This window comes from Chelmon rostratus, chromosome 7, assembly GCF_017976325.1.
Source record: "Chelmon rostratus isolate fCheRos1 chromosome 7, fCheRos1.pri, whole genome shotgun sequence".
Lineage (NCBI taxonomy): Eukaryota > Metazoa > Chordata > Actinopteri > Chaetodontiformes > Chaetodontidae > Chelmon > Chelmon rostratus.
Genome location: NC_055664.1, coordinates 479,687 through 507,655, shown reverse-complemented (window position 1 = coordinate 507,655; position 27,969 = coordinate 479,687). Strand labels below are relative to the sequence as shown.

The following is a 27,969-nucleotide window of genomic DNA, read 5'->3' as shown; positions in this document are numbered from 1 at the left end:
AATAGAAAAGCCAGGCCCTGGCTCCTGTTTTGGAAGACAACAGCTCTGCACTGAATAGTGGCCATTGTGAAGATTTTTGACTTAAAAAAAGCCAGTCCATGTTTAAGTTGAAGTGCTGCTCCCCTCAGTAGTTTTCTGTGGTTTACCAAAGTGTTGTATTGAATTTATGAATATCAAATTAACAAGTGTGCACGGCTGTAGGACCATACATGAATCTTTATGTTGGTGTTATCCACAGGGTTGCTGTCTGATGTCATGGCAGGACAGCCTGCTAAACACAATGGAGCCTTGTCTGTTGTTGTTCTTGAAGTCTTTGTCTTGTGCACAAGAGTTGAATAATGCTATTTTCGATTTGGTTATAATCGTAGCCATGTTGTTGTATTAGCTCCATATCCAAAAAGACAAGTTCAGTGTTTACCGCGGGTCCTCTCTGTGGATTGTTTCGTTAGAATCATATTCATCAGTAAGCCTGAAATGTTCTTAATAGTTTTGGCACAGTAGATTGAGTAGTTTCAGTACATTTCTACATGATATTTTACATGAGTCATGCAACTTAAACTTGATAATAGAAGTTATTTGTAACTTGTGTGGAACAACAGTTATAATAATAATAATATTGAGCTAAAGATGAACAAAGGCTCGTTCCACTCACAGCCAGGAAGCTTTTTTTGATGGTTGAATTTCAGTGATCGTATGGAAGGTTTGTGCTGCTCTATGGATCAATGGATCAGATGATTAGGTGTAATGTGGAACAAGTGGCTTCTTGCAATTCCCTCAGATCTAGAATGTTTTGGTCTCTCTTAGCTATTAGTTTTCTGGCCAACAAACTCTGCTATCATCATCGATCAATGAATTATTTCCAGCAGCAGCAGACAGCTGTATTAGTGTAAAACCCACTGTACACGAGCTGCTCAAGACTAAGGACCAACATATTTAGTGGATATCAAAAACAGAGCTAAAAGAAAGACAACATTGGATTTGGACCCAAACACGACTCCAAATGAATGCTAATGTTGCTCTGTGTCTGCTGCATGTGTAAATAAGTTTGTTTGCTACCACATTCACCATAACAGCTTTATAAGTTGATAACATGTCTGTGCCATGTTTACAGCTTCTTCTGCTGCCCCCAAGTGGCCAAAAATTTCACAGCTTTAAACACAGATAGAAAATGTGAAATGTGTTCATTATTTCAAGTGATTTGAGATAAGAATTAAAGTGCCACAAATTTATCACAAAAAATAAGTAGTAATATAATGAAAGCAGGGGAAGCCACAAGACATGTTGTGTTTTGATTTGGACACTGGAGCAAACACAGTCACACCCTAATGTTGGCTAGCTTTCCAGCAAGTTTACATAACTTTCCCGGGGGCTTTTGATTGAAATAGTCTCAGTTTTGCACAGACAAAGTCATGACTCCTGACCACAGCTGCACAGTGAGATCTTATCTGAGGGGAGATACAGATATATTGTCATGATCCAGTATAGGCTTTGCCATGATACATGGCAGTTAATTTATGTCAAGGAAGACTCAACTATTTGCTGAGTAATGTTCTATGTGTTTTGTATGAAATGTTTGGCTTTTGCCTGTGGAGTTTGAATGTCTCTTATTCTCTGTGGCAGGTTATTGGTCGAATGTGTAAGATCATAGACAAGACATGCCTGTCGCCAACACCCACACTGGAGCAGCACTTGATGTGGGATGACATCGCCATCTTGGCACGCTACATGCTCATGCTGTCCTTCAACAACTCCCTGGATGTTGCAGCCCACCTGCCCTACCTATTCCATGTGGTGACCCTGTTGGTAGCCACTGGGCCACTGTCCCTCAGGGCCTCCACCCACGGTTTGGTTATCAACATCATCCACTCCCTCTGCACCTGCTCACAGCTCAACTTCAGTGGTGAGGACGTTTAATTAAGCCAGTAGCCTGCTGTCATTAAACTCAACAATCTTACAATGCATTGGAATGGTGTGGGTGACTAATATGAGAGCCAGAGAGAGTTTGTGGGTAGCACACATGCACCACAGTGGACACACAAAAAAAATAAAGGCAACTTGTGTCCTATCAAAATGAATGTTTGATGTGTTCAATGTTTTCAGAGGAGACAAAGCAAGTTCTGAGGCTGAGCCTTACTGAGTTCTCCCTGCCCAAGTTCTACCTGCTGTTCGGTATCAGCAAAGTCAAGTCAGCCGCTGTCATCGCCTTTCGCTCCAGCTACAGAGACCGGTCCTTCTCACCGGGCTCCTATGAGAGGGAGACATTCGCTCTGTCCTCCCTGGAGACCGTTACTGAGGCCTTACTGGAGATAATGGAGGTCAGCAGAGAAAATCAAGTTAACTAGACATTTGTGTTTTTCATATAGGAATACCCAGCGAGTTGGGGGATGTAGCTGAAAATGTTATTATAATAAACATGTCTGTATTATAGCAATATTAATATATTCAGTTTGTTAAATACTTGTCAGGGTGAGACTCAGATCAGGACTCAGACGCAGAGATTTACTCACACAGAACTTTATTGCGTAACCCAAGAACCCCTTCGCTGAGTGTTAAACAAACAGGCTATGAAATTACTCTAGGGCAAAATGTAATCACAATATATATTTACACACTGAATGAAAATAACAAAGAAACAGAGAACGCTGAGGATAAGACTAAATCACTAAGGCTATGAAAATAGAAACAAAAAACGCTCCCGAAGGAGGATAACACAAAGGGCTATGAAAACAGTAATGACCTACAGAAAGCTAGATAAGAAAACTACAAACTCAAAATACACTCCTAGACAACGGAGGAACTGGAATCTAAATAACAAAAATAATCCAACAGAAAATCACTGAGAACAAATCGGCTAAGGTCTAAACAAGGAAAAGAAACCAGAAACTAGATTTACAAAATTACAAACAAAAAAAGCTCACGAAGAGGAAACAAGAGCTTACGAACAAGGCTGTGGCTGTGGTAAGGGCAAGGGAGAAGACAGGCTCGGCTGAATCGCTGACGGACAAAGACACACTGGCACAAGACAAGGGAGACGCAGACTATTTAACACGTGGAGGGTAATCAGGAACAGGTGGAGACAACAGGTGACGTGAGGAAGGGCAAGTGCTCTGAAACGAGAGGAGAATTAGACCTTCATAATAAAACATGAAATGACAAGACAAAAACCACAAGACGAGACAGACCTCACCACGGTGTGACAATACTTAATTTGATTCTGGAGCAAAACAGGGCTGAAATGCAACAAGTAATTCTTAATCTTTACTGTCAATATAAAACTGTAAAACTGTGATCTTTTAAATAGCTGATTAGCAAACTTTCTTTGTGTTGGCGGTTAACAGCCAAATGTGGGGTTCTCTGTTCTTGACCCGTAAAGGTTTGAGGGTCCAGTGTTTCCCACGCGTTGACACATTATTTCTGACAGATCTGCTAAGCCTTTGACACTGGTCTGCACCTCGCTGTTTGTACATTTTCGAAGTAAGAGATTTGCCATGGTCTGTCAGTTTCTATCAGTCTGTTTGCTCTGTGTTGTCTTTTCTCCAGGCTTGTATGAGGGACATCCCAGCCTGCAAGTGGTTAGACCAGTGGACAGAACTTGCACAGAAGTATGACCCTCCTCCATCTTATTGTAATGCATCTATATCAAGAACATAAATGTGCACTGTGGAACACATGTGTTGTGTGTGTTTGGATTCCAGGTTTGCATTCCAGTACAACCCATCTCTCCAACCCAGAGCACTGGTGGTGTTTGGCTGTATTAGTAAGAGGGTGAGCCACGGCCAAATCAAGCAGATCATCCGAATCCTCAGCAAGGCCAGCCCACTCCTCAGCATAGACCGGGTGAGAGCGCACAATCACTCATACGACCCTCTCTGTCAAACCTATGTTGTGATTATGACACATTTCAGTTAATTAAAAATCAATAGAAAGCAACCTGCACTATTGTCAAATTAGGCAACAACTAACTATCTGTGACTTTCTTCTAACACCTCAGTACCAAATCATTTGTCATCAGGAGATGGACACATTTCCATTGCCTTGGCACGTGTGTAGTCAAATTGTAGGGACCGTCAGGCACTTAAGCCAATTTTTGCAACACCTCATAGCCAGTCAACAATGCATTTATTTAACAGCCAACAGGTGATGCTGCTCTGGAAAACCTGATAATGGAGATGTTTATAAATTCAAAGTGAGCTTTGCAGTTCCCCTGTACTGCTTGATAGGCCATGAATATAGATTTTGCCTCTTCTTTATTCTGCATGTCACATCTTTATTCTGAATCTACACAAGGTGTTAAATTTTAAATGAGAGGTTGATAAATTCATGCTCAGCCTGTCCAGTGGAATGGGGGAAACATAGTCCCTGTCTGACGATATTGTGTTAAAAATAAAATTATATAAAATAGACCATGTAAGCAGACCCTGCTGAATAGTTTATACATTGTCTTTCAGGATTCACAGAGTAATTTATCACAGGTTTAAATTGCACGTTTCTTAAAGGTCGAAATTTCAAAACAGGAGCCTTTCTTGTATTGTGGAGATGGAGTAAAAGTAAACCAGACATACAGTAAAATGATTGTCTGTAATGTCTTAATGATAATCCTTTTCTTTGCTTACTAATTTCTTTAATATGTATTTAAGTGAAGTTCTTCTATACAACCCTCAGTGTGTGAAACTTAAATCAAACATAATGTGATACTTTTTTGGCATATACTCAGTTGAAAACAGTAAACACACAATATATTTAATGTTTTACCTGTTTACCTCCAAATTGATTTTCGTCAATATATATATATTTTTTTTTTTTGATACTTTTTATTTATTTAATATTTTCAATTACAAGAAAGAACAAATGAACAAGTTGACAACAGACTGTCAAGAAAGTAAAACAAGAACACAAACAAAAACATGGGGGCTCCTCGAATGGTAATACTATAATTCTTGTCCAGTGTCTTTACTTGTTAGTGTGTGGCATCCTCAATCGATTTGATAAAAGCAGTCCATTTCTTCCATTTCCTGTGAAAGATTGCTCCACTAGATCTGAGAGAGAAAGTCATTTTTTCCATTAAACACATCTCCTTCACTCTGTCAATCCATTGATTAATGCTTGGAGATTCAGTTTTATACCAGCATTTTGTTATAGCTTTTTTACAGGCCATCAACATTATTTTACATAAATACCAGTCTTTTTTAATAATCACATTTTCGTTTAAAACACAAAAATAGAGGACCATGACATCATTAGGAATTGTGTATCCCAAGATCTTTCCCACAGTAATACATACAATACCCCAAAAAGTTTGAATTTTTGGGCATAACCAGAATATATGGGAGTGGTCTGCGTTCATGTTTCCGCACTGCCTCCAGCATTGTTCTTGTGATTGAGAGAATTTACTTTTTATAAGAGGTGTAATGAAAAAACGAATCAAATTTTTCCAGCCAAATATTCTCCACTTCTTTGAGCTTGTAGATGAATGCTGTGCACGCCACATAGAACGCCAAACCTCCTCTGATATTTCTATGTTTAGTTCTTTCTCCCATTTTGTTCTAATGTATCCTGTGTTGATCCCATTCCGTTTCTGAAGACCCTGGTAAATTTTCGAAATTATTTTCATATTCTTCTTTTTGTAGGCTTCAGTCAGAATATCTATCACTGTATTGCCCTCTCTGGACAGTTGGACAGTGCTGGTTTGATTCTTTTATTGTAATAATCTCTTATTTGAAGATATCGGAAAAAATCTTTGTTTTCTAGTCCGAATTCTCTTTGTAGCTGACTAAAACTTTTAAAGCGCCCTTTGTGAATTAATGTGCATACTGCTGTAATGCCCTTGTCCCACCATCGTCTGAATTCAGCATCACTGATTCCAGGTTCGAATCTGGGGTCTAGAGCAGGCCAAATTAATAAATTGATGTCTCCCTCCATATTGTATTCTTTTACCATCTTGCTCCAGATAACCAGTGTTTGTTTGATAATTTCATTTTCATTTTGTTGAGCCAATTTGTTTCCTATCTCCCCTAGTATTGCCTGAATCTGGTAGTTTTCCATCTTGGCCTCTATGTCTTTCCATCTTGCCTGATACAGAGGGCAGCATGTACAGACCAAGAACTTTACTTGGGCTGCGTAGAAGTATTGTTTCAGATTAGGCAATGACAGCCTCCCCTCCTCTTTTGGTAGTTGAAGTGTTTTGTACCTGACCCTTGGTCTCTTTCCAGCCCAGATAAATCTCGATATAAGTTTGTCCCAGTGTCTAAATTGTGTTTCTGGAATCATCTATGGGATGGATTGGAAAAGGTATAACAGTCTCGGTACAACATTCATTTTTATTACCTCAATTCGTGTCTCAAAGTCCATATTAAAGGCCGACCACCGCCCAATATCGATTTTGATATTATTGTTAATGTTATTATAGTTTATTTCAAATGTTTTGATGTGTTCTTTTGCCAATACCACGCCCAGGTATTTAATTACTTTGGAATTCCATTTGATTTTATATTTTTCTCTAAGTTCTCGACCAGGAGAATAATTCAGTGTAAGAATTTGTGTTTTTGCTATGTTTAATTTATAGCCTGAGTATTTGCCATAATCTTCTAATATCGACATCAGAATAGGAAATGTCCTGTCCGGGTCCTGGAGAGCAATAATAACGTCATAAGCAAAGAGCCCTATCCGGTGCTCTTGCTTTCCTATATGGATTCCTTTTAAGTTGTCATTTTGTCTGATCATTTGTGCCAGCGGTTCGATGAATAAGGCAAACAAAGTAGGGCTAAAACAACATCCTTGGCGAGTTCCCCGTTGTAAAATAAATCTGTCTGTTAAGTTTCCATTAATTTTTATCCTCGCTGTTGGCTCTTGGTAAAGACCTTGGATACATTGTATTATCTGTTCATGAATCCCTAGTTTTCCCAGAACCTGATACAGAAACCTCCAATTGACACAGTCAAAGGCCTTTTCTGCATCAAGGCTCACTAGTGCTCCTCTCAGGCCCTGTCTTTGCATCTGATCTATTATGTGGAGAATGCGTCTAATGTTATCCTGAGTCTGCCTGCCTGTAATAAAACCTGATTGATCTTCATCTATCAAATCAGACATAAAATTTTCAAATCTTTTGGAAATTATTGAAGTGAAGATCTTATAATCCACATTTAGAATTGAAATAGGTCTATAGGATTCACAAAGTTCTTTATTTTTATCCTGTTTTGGAATAACCGAAATTATGGCCTCTTTCCAAGAAGGGGGCAGTTTGCCCTCCATAAGAGTCAGATTGAAAGAATTTAGAAGTAGTGGGGTTAATTCCTCCCTAAATGTTTTATACCACTCACTGGGGAATCCGTCACTACCTGGCGTTTTTTTAATCTAATCTAATTTTAATCTGCTAATTGCAGCATCTAGTTCCTTTTTTGTGATGCTGGAAATTAGTTTTCTATTTTGCTCTTCTCCAATAGCAGGTAAGTCCAAAGATTCAAGGAATTCTTTCATTTCGCACTCTCCTTTTGCTGTGGGTTGGGTATATAAGTTTTCATAGTAATCTTTAAAAACCCTTTCTGTTTCTTCAGGCTTGAATAGTAGTTGTTTCGTTATGGGGTCTCTAATCTTATGTATTGTATGGGAGGCTTGCTGGACCCTAAGTCTTCTTGCCAGATATTTAGTTGCCTTGGGGCCAGATTCATAATAGGTCTGTTTTATGAATCTTAGTCTTTTCTCAACCTCTTGACCTAGAATGTCAACTATCTGCCGTCTTGCACCGATCATCTGTTGCAAAACCAGATCATCTTTATTATTTTTATGTTGCTGTTCCAGTGTTATTAGTTGGTTAACTAACTTCTTATAGTCTTCTTCTTGAGTCTTTTTTTGGTGAGCTGCCCTCGATATCAACCTCCCTCTCATTACAGCTTTAACCGTGTCCCATAATATAGTAGGATCCACTGGGCTGTTCAAGTTGTCCTCCACGCAGCGTTTAATTTCTTTCTTAATCTCCTCCTGTGTATTTTGGTTATTCAGCATACCCACATTTAATCGCCATAAAGTATTTTTGGTTCTCCTAGTTAGATGAATATTGAGGTAAGTAATACTGTGGTCGGACAAGTCAGTTACCCCTATTTTACATTCCTGTACTCTATATCTATCTATTGTGTTCATAAAAAAATAGTCGATTCTGGAGTACACTGCGTGTGGGGCAGAATAATGCGTGTAGTCCCTCTCTAATGGATGGAGTTCTCTCCAGACATCGAACATCCCCAATTCAGCTAAAGAGGTGCTGACAAGTTTTGATAGATGAGTCTTAGGTCTCTTGTTATTTGTTGTATCCAGTTTAGCATTCAAAATCATGTTGAAATCCCCAGCACATATTAGAATTCCTTCATTTTCCTGGGCTATGATCTCAAACAATAATTTCAAAAATATTCGATCAGAGTTAGGTGGCACATAGACATTGACCAAAGTGACTAGAGTATTATTCAATCTCCCTTTTACTATTACATATCTCCCTTCTTTGTCATTTATTTCTTTGATGACTTCAAAACTGACAGAGTTGGAGATTAATACAGCGACTCCTCTCTTTGGACCTTTCTTAAATGAGCTAAAAAAGGTATTTTTAAATCCAAATCTCCTCAATTTTTCGTGTTCATGCTGAGTTAGATGTGTTTCTTGTAAATATAATACTTGGATTTTTTCTTTCCTCATCTTAGCCATTACTTTTCTTCTTTTAATTGTATTGTTTAAGCCATTCACATTTAAGGATGCTATTCTCACATTGTTACACTGCATTATGAATTAAAATAAACGAAAACATCGATGGCCCCACTGATAATGCCAAAACGGTGGCATAGAACAAACACAGTAAATATAATAGTTGAACTTCCGGTCAATTGAGGATCTTTGCGTCCTCTAACAGTCTGATCCCGTTGGTGGATCGAGGGAAAACTCTCTTCAATAAAGAGGGGCCTAACTTAGTAATGACAGGTCCTACGGTGAGGATTAAAGTCATTCTAAATGAGTCCAACTTTAGAACTAAAGAGTAAGAGACAAAAAGAAAATAACCCAGACCTCTGATAGTCACTTTTCTTTTAGCATAGGGATAACAGGGTAACCAATATTCTGACAACTAAAAACACAAGCTATATCAGAACATTCCTACCGGTTTTGCTTCATTATATAATCGCTGATATTAGTCCAACAATCTTCGGAACTCCTGCAGCTTTTCTTTGGCTCGTGCAGCTGCTGGTGTGTGGGTCCTCCGGGATCCCGCATTGCGCTGCTACTCCATGGCCGTGCGGAGCCGTGACTCCTGTCCGACCTCCGCCGGGTACGACGGTGTCGGGGTCTTCTCAGCGAGTCCGCGTCTCTCGAGTTCCTGCTTCACCTCCTCCGCGTTGTTGTAGACTCGAGTTCCCGTCGCCCAGTGGATCCTCATCCTGGTGAATGGAGTCTGGAACCGGACACCTTTCTCCTTCAAGATTCTTTTAGCAACATTATACTCCTTTCTCTTTTGCACAACCTCTGTCGCGTAGTCGTGGTCAAATGATAGGACTTTATTCCCCAGCTGTATTTTCTTTCGCCATGCCTCTCTCAGAACTCTCTCTTTGGTAGAGAATTCCAGAAAGTTCACGATAATGGGTCTCGGCTGGGCTCCGTCTGCAGGCTTCTGTGCAAGTGACCGATGCGCTCTTTGAATTTTAAAATCTTCCGTCAGGTGGAGTTCACGTCTAAGCAGGTCCTGAACAAACATGGCCGCGGACTCGCCCTCTTCTCCCTCTGTAACTCCGTAGATACGGAGATTATTTCTCCTTGATCTGGATTCTAGGTCAGTTAACTTATCACAAAGGGCTTTTTGTTCACTCAGTGAGATGATAAGAGCGTTGTTAGCCTCCTGTGCCCACTCTTCCAGCTTTTCGATCCGCGACTCAGCTTCATTGATCTTGCCGCTATGCAGCTGCTGTTCAGTGGCGACTTTAGCAAGTTGCTGGTTGATATCCTGTTTGAAATCATTCAAGTCTTTTTTCACGTCGCTCCTCAACGTTTCACCAAATGAGCGAAGGGCATCTTTTATTTCTGTTTTCAAGTCTCTTATCTCCTTACTGATAATTCCTAGATCCGTGCCCGTTTCAGCATCGCTTCCAGCGAGGTGTATCGTTTCGTGGCCACCGTCCTCATCCATAGCATGATTAGCTAGCGGTTCCTCCATTTCATCTGTCGTCGTGTTTTTAGCCTGAGTGAGTCGAGTTTTCCACGCCATGTCCAAACCCGGAAGTCCCCCGTCAATATATTCTTATTCTGAATTTGATGCCGGCAGCATGTTACAGACATATTCGGACTGGGGCAGCAAAAGTTTTTGAATGCTCAAAGAATGCCTGTTTGGAACATTGCACAGGTTTCTTGGTAACAGGTGATGATATCATGATGTTCAGTTGTTCACAAGCAAGGATGGAGCACAGTTCACCACTTTGTGAACACATGATTGTATAAAGGATATTACTACATGGGCCAAATTGATAGATTACTTTCTTTCCTATTTATTACTACTCTATATATGATTTTACTTCATACAGAGACATGTGATTGAATGTTACTTCAATACTGATTGATGGAGGTTTGAGGAGGCCCTGTATACATTAAAGTAAAGTTGTATTTCTCAAATCTGTGTGATACGTACATCAATAGAATTCTGAAATTACAAAAAGATGCCATTTGGGTTGGTATCAGGCTTTTATGTAACATAGGGTTGGTACACAAATTTTCATGTCTTATTTTGATTAAAAGTTTTCTTCAAGCGATGTAAATGTTCATATAGCATTACTTGGATGGGGGTTTGTAATAGCTAATTGATATGGTGAATGCACAGGTGAAACCTCTTTTTAACCTATGAATATTTCGGATTGTAATGCCATGAAATGACTTTCTAGAAAATCTATTCACTGTTCTTCCTTGTCCCTTTTCTCCCTACATCTTGCTCCTGTTCCTTTTCTCGCTTCCTTCTTCATCATAGGGTCTGGAGAGCTGTCTAAAGGGTCCAGACAATTACAACAGCCAAGTATTAATAGAGGCCACAGTCATTGCTCTGACCAAGTTGCAGCCTTTACTCAGCAAGGTATACAACCACTCTAGATCCAGTGCTAGCCACAGCAAAATGTCACCACTCTGTTTCATTAATGCTGAATATTAATACTAACAATGTGAATGATTTCTTTAACCTTACCTGCAGCTGTTAGTGTTGGGTAGAAGGGTAGTCTGTGCCTACTTTATTGATTTTTCTCCAATAAAAATGATTTCTCAATATTTGTATGCCTCATGTGTCTGTGGCTGATATTTAGTCAACCAGCAGACTGGTTTGAAAATTAACAAAGCACAGGCTCTACAGTGTATGTAGCAATTTCCACTCCCAGTTTTGTGTAACAACTTAGCAGAGTGCATGTTTTGTCACTGAGCAGGTGAGTGGGAGGGTCTCCCCCTCTGGAGGAAAGATGGAGCAGCCATCATAACTGTTGTTGGATTGTTATTTTGTGGAATATATATGCTAAGATAATTACTTAACATGTAAATTCTAAATTGGTTGAATAGTCAGCATTTCATTTGTGCCCAAACCAACCCCTTGTGTGCTTGCAGGAGTCTCCCATGCACAAAGCTCTGTTCTGGGTGGCAGTTGCTGTGTTGCAGCTGGATGAAGTCAACCTTTACTCTGCTGGAACAGCCCTGCTGGAGCAGAACCTCCACACTCTGGACACAATGCGTGTCTTCAATGACAAGGTAAAACACACACTACAAAACCCAGAAAGCACAAGGTCTCCTCAGCTCACCCATCCCCACAGATAAATGCTGTGTGAACTAAAAGCCAGTACATTCTTCATAATATACACTCTCATTTGAGCTTGGAGAGTCAGTCAGAAAGTCAGGCTGCACTGAGAGGTGCTCAAGGACACATTAGACAGTGTATTTAAAAAGTTACTTGAATGCATATTTCGAATATATATAAATGTATATATTGTTTATTGCCTCATCATTATTTGTATTTATTGTTTCTATTTTTGCACTACTTAATTCAATTCAATTCAATTTTATTTACATAGCGCCAAATCACAACCAAAGTTGTCTCAGGACATTTTACATTTAGAGCAGATACAGACCAAACTCTTTATCTACAGAGACCCTACAATTCCCTCGTGAGTGAGCACTGGGCAATAGTGGCAAGGAAAAACTGGCCTTATACAGCGCTGTGGAGCCGCTCACATGCGTCGAAGGAGGAATATACATGCAAAACACAATCACGTGCGAAAAGTCCCTTGGTAGATAGTAAGGCCGCATGGCCATGTGCACGTTCGCCTGGTTGGACCAGCGCTCATTCACATACACTGCCAGCCCCCCTCCTTTCTTCTTACCACTCTCCGCTGCACTCCAGTCTGCGCGCGCAAGTGTCAATCCGTTCAGGGAAACCATAGAGTTCGGTATCAGTCCATTCAGCCACGTCTCTGACATGAGGCTGCACTCCTGGTACTCCCTCTGCTACCGGGTTAGCGCAGTCAGGTCCTCCTTGTTAGAGATGGAACGGATGTTTCCCGTGATGACAGAGGGAATATAAGTCCTCCCCTTCTTTCGTCCACCTCTGCAGCCTCTCCTTTTCCTCCGTATCTCCGCGGGGACAACGGGCTTGTCCGCATACAGAGAAGGGCCACGCAGACTTAGAGATTCTTCACGTGTGTACATGGGACGCTCGAAGCTGTGGCTGAATCCAAAAGGGTCCCCAAGGATCCAAAAAGTGCAAAAAACTGTGCTAAACCAAGCAAAAGTGTAATAAAAGTGGGTTTCCCATGTGCACAATTGCACAATGCATCACCCACTTTAAAGAAAGAAAAAGAAAAATGCCTATTTACAATTAAAAAAACAGAGATAGATGGATATACTTTATTTATCCCAAGCTGGGAAATTGCCATCTTGAATATGCAAGGTGAAATGTCTTCAGGAATCTAAGTAAGCCAAGAGACCTTTGAGTTAGCACATAATGCTAGATATACCATGATCTGCAAGACTGAGAATGTTCTCAGACATATTTTTAGTTATGGTTTTGCATTGAAGTAAACAGCCACCTGAATCGGCTTTTCTAACAGTATGAAAGATTGCAGATTTGTATTTGTAAAAACCCCAAATAAATATCGATTTTAACACACTCAACCCAAAGTTATTTCATTTAAAAGAAATTTAAGAAGGACTTACTCTTGTTTGACTTAAGTTTTTTTTTTTCCATACTTTTAAAAATGACCCAATCCTGCTCTTCTCTTTCTAATGTGGTCCTCCAGAGTCCAGAAGATGTGTTCATGGAGATCAGGCATCCTTTAGAATGGCACTGTAAGCAGATGGATCACTTTGTGGGCCTTAACTTTAGTGCAAACTTCAACTTTGCACTGGTGGGCCACTTACTCAAAGGTAAAGTAACCACTTGTGGAAATAAGCATTCACAGAAAGTAATTCAGTGTTCAGTATAGTGTGGTCTTGTTGGATCTGTGGTTGTATATGGTCATATCAGTCGCATACGTATATAGACAAAACACAGTGGCCAGCAGTAGAAACACAGATGATTGTTCTGTCAGTGTAATTTAGCTATATATTTTTACTTTAGTAAGTATTCACCTAGTTTCAGTGTCTCAAGAAGCAAGTCAGAATAAACTTGAAACAGAGTGACAGTTAGCACCACAGCAGTTCGTATTATTGGTCTGTCTCGATGGAATGTGTCGCTGATTATTTTAATGCAGAACTATCTCTATCTTGTGTCTGTAGGCTATAGACACCCATCACCCACCACAGTAGCAAGGACGGTGAGAATCCTGCACACACTGTTGGCTCTCATCAGCAAGCATCTGAAATGTGACAAGTTTGAGGTGAACACCCATAGTGTGGCCTATCTGGCTGGTACGTAACATGCTCAGTGGCATTTTATACATCCTCATTTATATATTTCATCACTACTCTACACTTGCCCTTTGCACAATGTGAAATATCCATCATCTACAAAAAAACGATTAAAATATTAATATCATTACCACATTATGTTACTGATGAAATATGATAAAGCTAAGAAAAGTTGAACATGATTAAGACTTGTGTAATGGTATGCGAACATTTGACCATCTTGGGACAGATTTTCTGTTTTATAGATTTAAAAAATGATATGTTGTATGTGAGAAAGTTGCGGCACCGAGTTAGTTAGTATTATATTTACCAACACCTACTTTGTCATATATAGAGGGCCTTTACTTATATGGTCTGTGAACCATTTTCTGTTCTTTTGGGTCTGCCTTGCTAATGTTGAACACCATAGTCCCTCCTTGTTTCATGCAGCACTGCTCACTGTATCTGAGGAGGTCCGAAGTCGCTGCAGCCTCAAACACAGGAAGTCACTACTGATCTCTGACCTCTCCATGGACCCAGTACCCATGGACACCTATTCCAGTCACATCACTGATCCCAGCTGCAGGTGAGGCAGTGAACCAAGGATGAAGTTGTCTGATCCATCGACAACAACATGGGTAGATTAGTTGAAATTCAGCTTGAACAGCATGTTCATGAGCTTAGTCTCTTTTAAGAGGCAGACTTCTGTTTTCAGAGTTTGTATTATACATCACGTTTTTTGGTGACCTGAGATCACTTAGCATATTCAGAGCATGGCACAACATATCCAGTGTACCCTTTTCTTATAATTGAGCCTTTTGCAAAAGCCAACAGGTGTGACCTCTTTGTGACTACCATAGCAGTTAGCTATGAATAGTTTTGATAGATAATTGAAACAAAGTGAGAATTAAAGATAGCGAGAATTCCAGTGTGGTGTAGATTTGTTTATATCATCTGTTTTACAGGTTTTAGGTTTTGGATTAGACATCAAGTTGTCTTGTGTTACCTGACCATTGTCTATTCACCTTCCTCTTAGAACTCTGCGAGAGACTCAGCCATGGACGTCACCTCAGGTTTCAGAGCGCTACCTTTCAGCCCATCAGTATCCCACAGTGGGCCAGATCAGCCCACGAACACGCAAGTCCATGAGCCTGGACATGGGTCAGCCCTCACAGGCCAACACCAAGAAGCTCCTGGGTATGATTTATCCTTATATTTACATATCTATTTACAGTACATGTTGATCTTTCCTTTGAAGGAGCATCCAGAAATGAAATCTGTATGGTAAACCTCCAGATTGTAAATGTATTTGCTGTGGCTGTGTGTTTGCCAGGCACCAGGAAGAGCTTTGATCATCTCATATCGGACTCTAAAGCACCAAAGAGACCAGAGATGGAGTCGGGTATGACCACCCCTCCAAAGATGAGGCGTGTAGCAGAGAATGACTATGAGATAGGTCAGAGTACAATCCTTTCTTTTCCTTCTACATTTCATATGATGCAGTTTGTTCCAGGAGATATGTAATGTACATCCTCTATGCTCTACTTACAGAGACACAAAGAATTGGAAACTCTCACCTTCGCAAGGTGTCTGTATCAGAGTCTAATGTTCTGCTGGATGAGGAGGTGCTGACTGACCCCAAGATCCAAGCTCTGCTGGTCACTGTGCTGGTGAGGAAACACACCACATGGCCTATATTGAAGTTCAGACAAGTGAAATATGACACATAGTAATCAGTGCTGTTGCTTTTTCTGCTTACTGAGTCTGTTTGTTAACTGACTGTTTCTCTGATTTTCCAGGCCACCCAGGTCAAATACACCACTGATGACTTTGACCAACGAATTCTGTATGAGTACTTGGCTGAAGCTAGCGTTGTCTTCCCAAAGGTTTTCCCAGTTGTGTAAGTAGCCATCATATCTTTATTATTATATTGGAGTTGGAATTCTTTGGCCTCATTTAGGGTCTCATATAGAGGTACACTCACACCCAGGTCATAGGTACACTCTGTTCCTCAGTAAATGAGACATGACCTGGGATATGAGTGGGACGGGGTTCAACACATATGCAGACTAATCACATACGAAAAGGATCCAGTGGACTATATATATTAACTCTGATCACACACTGCTCATTACATGGTGGAGCAGTATACTGAATTGACTTTAGTTTTCCATGGCCTTACTCCTCTACTTGGGAACAGGCCCAAGATGGCCTGTGAAGACCTCTCGCCTGATGTGAGGGCATGGGAAAGTAAATGGCAAGTGACAGAGGTTGTCACAAGAAGACATTCTGTCAAGCTTTTGAGTGTCTACACATTCGTAGAGCTAAATATAAACCCACTATATGCATGTCGCTGCAGTATTAAAAGATTCATATAGGTTCTCAGATTGCTGCATCAACTTTAGATGTAAGATGAACCATAAATTTAACAACTGGTCAGCTGTAATTTCAGAATCTAAAATTAGTTGTGCTGTCAGAGTCTTAGTCAAAACCACAGTATAAGCTGTCAACATGTGGTCATGCACTTGTATAGAGTATCATTTATGTGGACTTAATTGTGTGTGTGTGTGTGTGTGTGTGTGTGTGTGTGTGTGTGTGTGTGTGTGTGTGTGTGTGTGCGCGTGTGCGTGTGTGCGTGTGTGCATGCGTGTGTGCGTGCGTGCGTGCGTGTGTGCGCCTCCCTCTCAGCCACAACCTGCTGGACTCCAAGATCAATACTGTGCTGTCCATGTGCCAGGACACCAACCTTCTGAATCCTGTCCATGGCATTGTCCAGAGTGTGGTGTACCATGAGGAGTCACCCCCCCAGTACCAACCTTCCTATTTACAAAGTAATACATGCTAACATTTTCACATTCTGTATAGGCCAAGCATGTTAACTTCATTGGTCATACAGTTGGGACACAACCTGTTGCCTAAAATAGTAACTTTCCTAAAGCTGTGACAGTAAGTTGAAATGGATAACCGCTCTCTGCTATTGTAAGTAACGATCCCCTGTCTTCCATATGCCACTGCTCCCTCATCTCGCCCTTGTTCCCTTTGACATTTCACAGGCTTTGGCTTTAATGGTCTTTGGAGGTTTGCCGGACCCTTCTCTAAGGTACGAATGATTATTTCCTCCAGTTATGTTTTTTTTTTTTTTCTATAAGACACCCTTGGCTGTCGCATGCTGGAAATATTTAGCTTACTTAGCAATTACATGACAGGTCTGCAACCAGCCTGCCAATTGGTATGATGATATATAAAGCATTTGCCACATACACACACTGTACTTGTTTTCTTTTGGACACTCATTGACATAATGCATTATTCCCCAGCACCTTACCCTTAACTATCACAACTAAATGCCTAGACCCAACCCTTTCCCCTAACCATAACCATAACCTAATTCTTAACACGTAAAACCAAGTCCAAGTCTCCAGTTTGTCCAAAAGTGAAGACTGGTCAAAATGTCCACACTTTCCAAAAATTAAAATTTAATTTAAAAAATGCTCTCACTACTACTCAAATTGTTTCTCACAAAGATAGCTGTACAAGTACGCCCCCCCCCCCCCAACACACACACACACACACACACACACACACACACACACACGGCAGCTCCTTCAGTAACAGACAGCTGCATACACTCTGTAAGAAGGAACACTACCTTCATTCCAACAGCTGTCAAAGTGTTCAACTCCAGCGTTTTTCTTACAGTTCTTTGCAGCAATATATATTTTTTGTATATGTATTTTTTTACATACTTTTTTCTGACATAAGCCCTTTGTATAATTGTACATATATAGTCCGCTTTTATTATCTTAATAATAATAATAATAATAATAATAATAAATTTAATTTCTTGTGCACTTTTTATCGCCAGGATCTCAAAGTGCTAAAAAGTTAAGCAAAAAAGTTAAAGTAAAAAAAAAAAAACATGCTCAATGAAAACAATAAACAGGTTAAAATCAGTTCATAATCAACATTCATAGGCCTTTCTGAATAAAAAAGTTACACATACAGCAGTAGCACAGAGACTGGAGCAGAGATCAGCTGCTCAGCAATTTAGAATACACAACTTCTAGTTTGGTAACATTGTCTCCCGCTCCTTCTGTGACTCTGTATTGATAACAGATTGGTGAATGAATAATTTATTTGAATAGTATTAAATTGGCACAGGGATATAATAGACAGGTAACCTGACAGATGCCACAATGACATGCTCTGATAACTTAAAGAGAAGAAAGCATTTTACAGAGGTGGATGGAAAGTTTACGAAGAATTAATTTAAAGAAGAGGTTCATATGATTCTTCCTTTGTATTTTCCGTGAGGACCATCCAGTTAAAAGTAAGAAATACAGTGATCAGTTTGTGATTGAGCATTCAGAGGATGTCTAAATGAACAAGATTTTTTCTTAGTGCAAGTGGAAAGCAATTCTTCAAACAAAAATGTAGTTGTAGTTGTGCAGCACATAGGCTTTTCTCTAATATCAGCATGTTAACTCGTGGGGCATTCTGTGGGCCTAAGCAGCCCCTAAGTGGAGTAGCACCTTGCATCACTGTATGCCACAGATGCCTTTTTGATAATACTACCATACTCAGTGATTTTTAAATTCTAGGCATAGTCACTTTAGGCTACATTATTAATTACATAAAGAGTCATTTGAATGATTTATAATGAATCAAGTTATTTTTTCATGTAAATCAATAGGTTATACGAACTGAATACATATTTGACCATCAGCAGTGTTAGAACAGTCAACATTGTGTGATTTATTAACAGTTGTCAGTCTAACATTTTTCACACCTCGCAGCAAACACAGATACCGGACTATGCCGAGCTGATTGTCAAGTTTTTGGAGGCGTTAATTGACAGCTACCTGCCAGCGGCTGACGAGGAGCGAGGGGAGGAGCAGCTGAGGACACCGACCTCCCCCTACCCACCCACCAGCCAGAGCCAGCTCAGCATCACTGCCAATCTCAACCTGTCCAACTCCATGACCTCACTGGCGACCTCGCAGCATTCACCAGGTCTCAAACACATAGACCCTCGCACTGACTCTCTCCATGAACTAAACAGGAACTGCTGACTCTCCAGAATGTTGCTCGAGAATCAACACTGCTCCACTCTCCCATGCTCTCATGTTCTCTGTCCCTGTTAGCCTCTTTGACATCTAAATATAGTCAAGGTCAAATCAAAATCTGCAGATATTATTTGAGCTCCAGCAGAGACCCACTCCAAACATCTAAAGGATAATGTTGCAGGACCTGGGCTGCAAATCTGCAGTCAGTCTAAAAATGCAGGAAGGAAGCAAGTTGCTTGCTTCTGTTACAGCACCCCCTGTTGTTTTGATGAATTACACATCAGATGCTGGAGAAAAATTCAGTACTTGAAACTGATGATAAAGAAATGCTTAAAATGATTTAAAATGTTTTTTTTCCCTTATTTGACATAGACAATACCATTATTTCAGTGTAGCTGTATTAGAAACTCTTAAAAACTTTTTAACTTTAAGAATAACATAAGATAAGCCTTTATTTAATTCCACAGCAAGTAAATTTGCACTGTTACAGAAAAGGGTATAGTGCAATAGTAAGAAGCATCAGTTAAAAAATCACAATATTATAAATAAGTTTAGAAATAAAATAAGTTTATAGAAGTGCATTTTTCAGTTTCAGTGTGTGGTCAGCTGGGAGCAGTATTGATTGTTGTAGCAGCAGCAAGAAGGACCTGCAGGATCTTTCCCAGACACACCCGGGTGAAGCAGCCTGTCACTGAAGGAGCTGCCTAGTGCTGTCAGAGTGCTCCATGCAGGACACCATGAAGATGATAGACTTTCCCAAGGAAGTTTTGAGAGAATTATCTTTATAAACAACATTTGCATATTAACATTTTAGTAATGGATAGTGTCAATTTTTTCATGAGAAATAATCTAATATACACTTAAATGTATTTCAGAAAATTTCAACAAACTCCCTGCAATACTGACATAAACAACAGTCTGAGAGCAGAGGTGGTTCCCAGCTTGTCTACCATTAAGGTCAAAATTAGCCATTAGAAATTAGGCCACTGGCCACCCATCAGCTAACTTAGCACTCATTCAGTTTATTTCCATTCATCCATTTTGCCTCTCGTTGCATTTAAACTTCTGTTCTGCTGCTTTAATTTCATCACACAAAATGAAAAAAATATCCAAAACAAGGCAAGGTTTCAAGTCATGCAGGTACTTTACTGCATACTCACTTTAAAACCAGGCTTAAAATATTGTTTGAATATTGTTCACTTTGCATTGCAATGGAGTTCTGGCTTTTTCTCCATCTCTACGATGAGCTGCTTGAAGAGCCGTTGCCAAAATGTACTCCTAAGTAAAGGCTTGAAGGATGACCTCCGTGCTGCAGCCCAATCAAAATGACCTTTTGGTTCACTTCTAGACCATGACCCAGCAGTTGGGAGCTGCTGATATAGGGGAAAGTTCCTCTAAAGGAAATGTTAGAATTGAGTTAGAATTTTGATTTTGTCCTGAAATTGTTAAACAGATAGATATGGACCTCATTGTCATTTGAGAAATGATACATATACAGCACTACTGTATTCTGTAGTACTGTAAACTGGCTCCATTTAAAATATATTAAAACAGTATTATCTGTCCTCCCTGTGGTCCTCCAGGTGTGGATAAAGAGAACGTCCAGCTGTCCCCTAGCTCTGCTCTGTCCAGCGGGGGCCGCACTCGCCACGGTTCAGCCAGTCAGGTCCAGAAGCAGCGCAGCGCCGGCAGCTTCAAGAGACCTAGCATCAAGAAGATAGTCTGATCAACCAGAAAACACCACACCACTGTCCTCCTCCTCTCTGCTTCTTCCCCAGCCTGTCAGGCCTCATGCTGCACTCTACTTTTTACTCTTTCTTCTTCTTCTTTTCTTCCTTCTTCATGGTTGTTGCTCTGGCAGGAAAACAACTGATCTTGTGTTTTGCAGTGAGGAGGAATATTTGCAAGGGCAAACCTGAATTTTGTGCTGCTTGATATTTTTTTCAAATCTTTCATTTGGAAAAAAAAATCATTCTGTGGTAGAGACAAAGCTTCGGTTGAATCCTTTATGTCGTCTCTGAAGTCTATATTTAAGCTCTTCTTCACAGATGTTCGGCAGCAGTTTGAGTGTCCTGTAATCACGGAGGTCACATATGTGAAACTATTGAACAAAAAATCCTTCTGAGGCTGATGGGAATACAGCCTGGACAGAAAGGTTCACTTTGAACATCGACTGTAACATTTTTCAGACAGTTTACACAAGGAGGAACCAGAAACTGAAATTCTGTCTTTACGCTGAAGTTTGATCTGTAAGGGTGGGGGCTTTGAGACAGGACCTTAACTCTGGACCTCCTTGGACATGTCAGCTCCTTCTCTGTACATATTTTACATAGATCATGTATAACTAGTCTCCTTAGTGCTAATTTAGCTGTTGTTTTCTCCATGGTGTGCCTTTGTCAGGGGTTTTCAGTATGTACAATATGTAAAGTAAAAGTTGAACCTTGCTTGGGATAAAGAACAGGTACTAATTATGGAGGCAAGCCGTCCATATCACCACAAGTTCACCTGAGCTGCCTCAAGACCGGCCTCCAATGATCGTCAAATTTACAATCATCCATATACCCTGTTGCCTGAAAGTATTTATCCTGTACAGCTGTATGTGAAACACATCTTCTTTTCAAACCCTTTCCAAAAATCTTCACCTTCAGTGTATCAACATGAAGATTGCAAAACACTAGGGGAAACACAACCATGTAAATAGCTCCAAGCTTTTTTTATTTGTTTGTTTTTTGTGCATTTGACTTTTATTTAGCTGTTTTACATTAGTTGTATTTTGTATGAAGTGTATTTTCAGCAGCCTATCATTTTAAGTTGTTTACACAGTGACAAGGAAAATTGTGTAATAGGCAATAATCCTCAACTCTCCAATTTTGTCAACCACCTTACAGCAAACAGGGAGGAATGAAAAATCCACCCTAAGAGACTTTGATGGTGTTTATTGGGACTACGTATTATTTCACAATAGAGGGGACCATACCATTCTGATTGTTGCAAGATGAAAGCATACCATTTTCTGAATCCAAAACACATTTTTCTACAATAAATGCATTATTTTTAACAAAAAAAGCCAATTTGACTTTCCAAATTAGTGCTGTGAGCGGTTTTGGTTTTGGTCACAACACCAGAACAAGTTTGGTCACAGCATTGAGACTGTGAGATGTGGTTAAAAGCTCAAGAAAAAGCTAATAAGTGAACTGTTTTCACAAAGTCACCAATTAACTGTCACTTAAAATATGACAAACTTCCCAGAGACATCAGTGTTTGATGTTGTCTGAGCACAGTCCACCTTGGATAAACTGAACTTGCAAAATACATGATCAAAGAAGATAACAAGACTTCAGTCACAGTTCAGCTGGTCGTCAGACAGAATTGAGGTTCATACTCAGCTTTTTTGTTTCTCGTATTCCTATTGCAACTTAACATAGTGATGGTTTTCCAGCATTTCCTTAATGTTATGAAATATGGAATTTTTTATAGATCTAAACTTAAAACATGAAACATTTGGTTTTGGTTTCAGTCCCACAGACTCAACTCAGCAACACTACAGATCATACAGGATGCAGGTCATCACACCCCTGATCCAACTGACATAGACTGATGAGATTTCTCAGTGGATGAGAGTGGATTTTTCCCTTCCAAGAGCTTTCGTAATACTAGTTCAGGTTTTTATTGATGCAGAGGCGAGCTGTGTCATTTTAAACCTACCCTCAGATTACATCTCAGAGCAGCAGATCCTCTGCACTAAACACCTGCTCTGCAAAACACAAGGCATCTGCTTTCAAAAACATGTTTGGGGCATATGTGGAGAATTCTCTGCAAGAACTTGGTTTGGTACACATGTAGAATCGGATTTTACTGATCAGTGCTCCACTCACAGCCTCTGTCAACAGCAGGGTGCTCAAAATGCTTCTATCCTGCCTTAACGTCTATGCATGACAAGAGTTGAGTATTGTTGTACAATTCTGACTTCATTTTTGTCCGAGCAGCATCTCCACATGTCTGCTGCTCAGAGTCTGACACCCTTTTTTTTTTACTATTGCAATTTTGCAGTTGTTCACATTACGTTTTGTGAATCGTTTTTTTGTTTTTGTTTTTTTCGCTTGGCTTGTAGTCATCAAAGGGGATGTGTTGTTTTTTTCTGTCCATGCAGCTCATTCAGTGATCACATTATCATTAGTTTAATTCCATGGAAAGGGGCATTTTCATCAAAAAGACCGTCATAGAAATAGTATTTTGTAATTCAGCCTCAAAGAATGGCATAAAGGAAATACTGAGTTGACTGAAGACTGAGAAAACGAATGAACTGAATCCCCAAGACCAATTTGAACTGCGTAGTTTAGCAGATAAATGGGTCCATCAAAAACATACTTTTCTTGCTGCCCTCTATCACTGACATGTTTTCATTAATAGATTTGCTGGTATGAAGGGAACACGGACCAAATCAAGACAGTTGTTTTGGAAAGTTCAGAAAAATTTTAAATTGCAGATCTATTTATTCCATTATTAAAGTAGGTTTCAGATGCTATTAGACGGTCCAAGAAGCACTTGGTTTGAAGCATACTAAGGCCTTCAGTCACTGTAGTTATTGAAGAAATAAACTAATAAATGCCAAATATCATTTGATGTCAGGTTTTCCAGACTATTGAATAATTTTGTTTGATCAGCTGATATGTTTAATGAAACATCTGCCCTCCTTCCTATGTAAATAGGCCTAACCCTAGTTCAGAGTCAAGCATGGCGTTTTGTAATACACAAGCTGTCTGGAGCAGCGATGGGTTGTGACAGACAGGCTATAAATGTTCACGCTGGAAAGATTTTTGGATCAGGGCCACTGAAGCTGCACATGTTTAGTCAAATTTCAGCGTCAGATTCCACAGAAATGTCTCATAACTCAATCCATTGTCTCTCCATTTTCCAACTGTTTTTAAAGCTACACCTGCTGATTTTCTGCTAAAAAGCATTCAGAAATCCTGAATAGCAGAATCAGCGAGTGTATCTTTCACAAAACACAACTGCAACAAATCTGAAGGCATGTGTTATTTGAGCACTGTGTTAGCAGATTGCCATTTTTTCCAGGTTTTAGTTTGAGTTGTGTGTGAATGGAAATATTAAGGATTATGTATCCATAACCTCTTAAACAACTGGTTGACTTGCACTAATTTAAAAACAGAGTCATGGGTTTGTAAAGATGAAAAACCTCAAAACGTGGCATGTTTTATTTGATGTTATGCAAAATTTAATGTCTGTAGAGTAATAGTCTGAGTTCTGTTTTTAATGCAGTATGTGTGACAATTGTAAATACTTTGTGTACAATTTGAGATGGTATATTTACTACACTGTACATACATGTGATATTGTATCATTTTGTTTTTGTAAAGCAGTTAGCTTCTGTATAATAATATACAAATTGAACTATTCCAGTGTTAGTAATAAAATGTTTTGCTCTCCACAATTTTTGAACATGCATAACACAAACCAGCTTTCATTTTGCAACACCAAGTTAAGAAGACTTAATTAATCCCACTTGGGAGAAATGCTGTCTTTTCACTCCATTATTATTATTATTATACACACACAGGCCCAAAATATACTCACGTACACACAGGAATCATAGACATACAGTTATTGGGGAGAAACGTGAGAGTGATGGAGCTGCCACATAGTCAGGCACCCTGAGCAGTTAGGGATTATGCCCTTGCTCAAGGGCACCTCAGAAGTACCCAGGAAATGAACTGGCACCCCCTCTAGCTACAGGCCACATTCAAACCCCAAAATAATAGATGAAGATTAAATATGTTAAAAGGTGTACATGGAGGGGTTGGGGTTTTTTTTTTTTCTTTTTTTTTTTCATTTAAATATCTAGATTTGGGACTTTTAGCAAGTAAAACTATGGCAGTACAGCATGCTCAAGTACTGAAATCAACATAGTGAAGATGGTACAGTGCATCCCCAATCTTGTGAGTATTCATTCTTTTCACAAATACAGTGCTTTGCTTACGACGAACACAAAAAGTCCATATTTTGTTGCCTTTTCTTCCTTATCAGTCCAGCTTTAGGTCGCCCCTAGACCCTGACAAGAGGGGATTGGCCCAATGTGCGATTGATCCCATATGGAACTTTTCCCAGACTACAAAGGGGCCAGTTTATTGGGGATTAACAGTATTTTTTTTTTTTACATAATATGAAGTGAGGAAATTAGGGAAAAGTTGACCAAGCCTTGCAGCCCCATACAGCCCATTCCAAAGACAACTGCTCAAGTGCCCCAAATGCAGCTCCATCCATCAGCGACCCCGGTCCAAACAGTTGATAATGTTATTTGATAGTAATATGGTGGAGGAGTATTAGAGAGGGAGAGGAAAAACTCAACCTAACATGAAATAATAAAATTAGGGGGAAAAAAAGTCTGTGACTGGATGACTAAAAAAGAATAAGGGGGCATAAACAGACAGGTGGAGGTTAGACATCTGAGCACAAAAAAAAGAGTCAGGAAGGCAGGAGCAAAAACAGGCATGCACAGATACAACAACGTTCTAGAGATAATTTTCAGATCTTGGACATTCCCACACAGATGAACAATAAATTGTGGTAAACATTGATCTGGTTAAGGAGGCCACCACCTGGCTGTTGTCCCAAATAAAACGGAGTCAGAAGTAAGAGAAACCCGGAAAGAGCTGGAGCTGTTGATGCGAGTTGGCCATTCTTCCCTTTGCTTTTATTTTGTCTGGGTCTGCTCTCAACCATCCACTAGCAATAACAAGCCCCGAAAAAGTTGACTGACGCTGACTGAAACAAAACTTCTACCACCTGCCACACATGGAGTTTGCTTTTCTGGACTCTTGGGAAAAAGAATAAATATCTCATCCAAATGCAGAAGAATCTCTTGCCGAAATTCCTTGCTGAAGACCTCTCCTAGATCATGATACTCAGGGGACACATTAGACAGGTCTGACGGATCTATAGTCTTGGAGACAGGTGTCTTTACAGGGAAGGGAGCAGAGTGAGACTGAGTTTGCCCAAAAGGGAAGCTGACAAAGGTAAAAGCTCAAGACAACCTGATGAGAAGAGAGATGAGAGGATGGAATAGAAAGAGGCAGGGACAATGATAAATGATTTTGTAAAAATAGAAATTATGGCATAGCTGTTGTATTTTAGATTAGATTGCATAATGTGTACATAATGCAGTGGCGACTGAGTGTATATCTACATATAAAATAATTAATTAATATATCTATAATAAAATATTTGAGACTGACAGCATCAGCATGCAAAAGAGATATGACTGGTTACAGATGTGGTTAGTGTAACTCAGTAACTACCAAACTGCACATGGCATACAGGCAATAGGCATGTCTGTTGTTGATTACTACTCCAAGGTATTTGTAGTCCTCCACCTCCTCCACCACCTCCCCTTTGATGTGTAGCGGCTGTGAAGGCATCTTCTTCCTCCTGAAGTCAATCACCATCTCTCTGGTTTTGCTGATGTTCAGCCTCAGGTGGTTTTGTTCGGACCACTCAACAAAGTTGTCTATCAGTGTCCTGTACTCCCCCTCCTCTCCCTCTCTTATACACCCGACAACAGCTGAGTCATCAGAGAACTTCTGCAGGTGACATGACTCAGAGTTGTACTTAAAGTCAGTGGTGTATAAGGTGAAGAGGAAGGGAGAAAGCACAGTCCCCTGTGGAGCTGACCACCACATCAGACAGCCCGCTGTCAAGTAGTCAGTAATCCAGGAGATCAGTGAGTCGTTAACACCCATCCCAGCAGCTTCTCACCCAATAGCAGAGGTTGAATGGTGTTGAAAGCACTGGAGAAATCAAAGAATGTGATCCTTACAGTGCCTCCTCCACCATCCAGATGCATATGGGCTCGTTGCAGCAGGTAAATGACAGCGTCATCGACTCCTAAATGGGGCTGATAGGCACACTGCAGGGGGTCCAGGAATGTCTTCACCTGTGGACTCAGCTGGGCTAGGACCAGTCTCTCCAGGACTTTCATCACATAGGATGTGAGGGCGACTGGTCTGTAGTCAGCTGGGTCAGATGGCCTCGGCTTCTTGGGGACTGGAACCAGGCAGGATGTCTTCCACAGCTTCGGGACTTTCTCCTGACTCAGGCTCAGGTTGAACAGATGTTCCAGTACAGGAGACAGCTGGCTAGCACAGGTCTTCAGGATCCTAGGCGTGATGCCATCAGGGCCTGCTGCCTTTCGCTGATTGAGTCTTTCCAGCTGCCTCTTTACCTGGCCTGAAGTCACAGTTGTGTGGTTAATGCTGGTGTCCTCAGTGGGGGAAGGGGAGGAGGAGGAGAAGGAGGGGGGCAGATGGAGAGGTGATGTGCGGGAGAATGCAGGGGGGTGGTGCTAGCCATTTGGGACAGTGTGGGTGTGTGGGTGGCAGGGGGCGTCTGAGAGGTGGCAGGAGGTGAGCTAAACCTGTTAAAAAACTGGTTCAACTGGTTTGCTCTGTCCAGGCTCCCTGATGTCTGCCTGTCCTTCCCCTTCATCCCTGTGATGTGCTTCATTCCCGTCCACATATCTCTCACACTGTTATGTTGGATGATGGATGATGGTGAAGTCGTATCTCTGAAGTTGCAGTATCATCCTCTGTAGCCTTGGAGGTGCTGCTGCCAGTGGTTTTCGCATGATAGATTCAAGGGGCTTGTGGTCACTTTCCACAATGATATGACGGCCATAGACATACTGGTGGAAACGTTTGCAACCAAACAACATGGCATACAGCTCTATTTCAATCTGGGCATAGTTGACTTCGCTGTCTGTGAGTGACTTAGATGCGCAGCCAATGGGCTTGCCTTCTTGTAGCAGTACTGGACCTAGTCCATGTAGCAACCAAAAACGTAATAACGGCCAATAATGTAATAACTACAAATAACGTAATAATTTTGGCCATTTTAAATGTAATAAAACCAATAATGTAATAACTTGCCAATAATGTAATAAAACCTTTGAGCCAATAACGTAATAACTTTTTGCCAATGATGTAATACGTTATTACATTATTGGCTGGTTATTGCGTCA

The 27,969-nt window shown here is 40.4% G+C and overlaps 1 protein-coding gene across 4 annotated transcripts in view; it reads left to right on the top strand.

The window, feature by feature from the left end:
- nf1a (neurofibromin 1a) overlaps positions 1–24,351 on the top strand; it is a 123,665-nt gene extending 99,314 nt beyond the window's left edge. For all 4 annotated transcript variants that reach the window (XM_041940005.1, XM_041940003.1, XM_041940004.1 and 1 more), the window contains 17 exons: positions 1,621–1,900; positions 2,101–2,315; positions 3,541–3,602; positions 3,696–3,837; positions 10,979–11,080; positions 11,596–11,736; positions 13,281–13,407; positions 13,759–13,890; positions 14,320–14,455; positions 14,906–15,066; positions 15,203–15,325; positions 15,421–15,539; positions 15,669–15,769; positions 16,558–16,700; positions 16,923–16,969; positions 18,666–18,882; positions 20,519–24,351. In XM_041940005.1, coding sequence (XP_041795939.1) covers positions 1,621–1,900; positions 2,101–2,315; positions 3,541–3,602; positions 3,696–3,837; positions 10,979–11,080; positions 11,596–11,736; positions 13,281–13,407; positions 13,759–13,890; positions 14,320–14,455; positions 14,906–15,066; positions 15,203–15,325; positions 15,421–15,539; positions 15,669–15,769; positions 16,558–16,700; positions 16,923–16,969; positions 18,666–18,882; positions 20,519–20,661 — 2,391 coding nt within the window. In that variant the 3' untranslated portion in view covers positions 20,662–24,351. The remainder of the gene's footprint in view (positions 1–1,620; positions 1,901–2,100; positions 2,316–3,540; positions 3,603–3,695; positions 3,838–10,978; positions 11,081–11,595; positions 11,737–13,280; positions 13,408–13,758; positions 13,891–14,319; positions 14,456–14,905; positions 15,067–15,202; positions 15,326–15,420; positions 15,540–15,668; positions 15,770–16,557; positions 16,701–16,922; positions 16,970–18,665; positions 18,883–20,518) is intronic.
- The last annotated feature ends 3,618 nt before the right edge of the window (positions 24,352–27,969 follow it).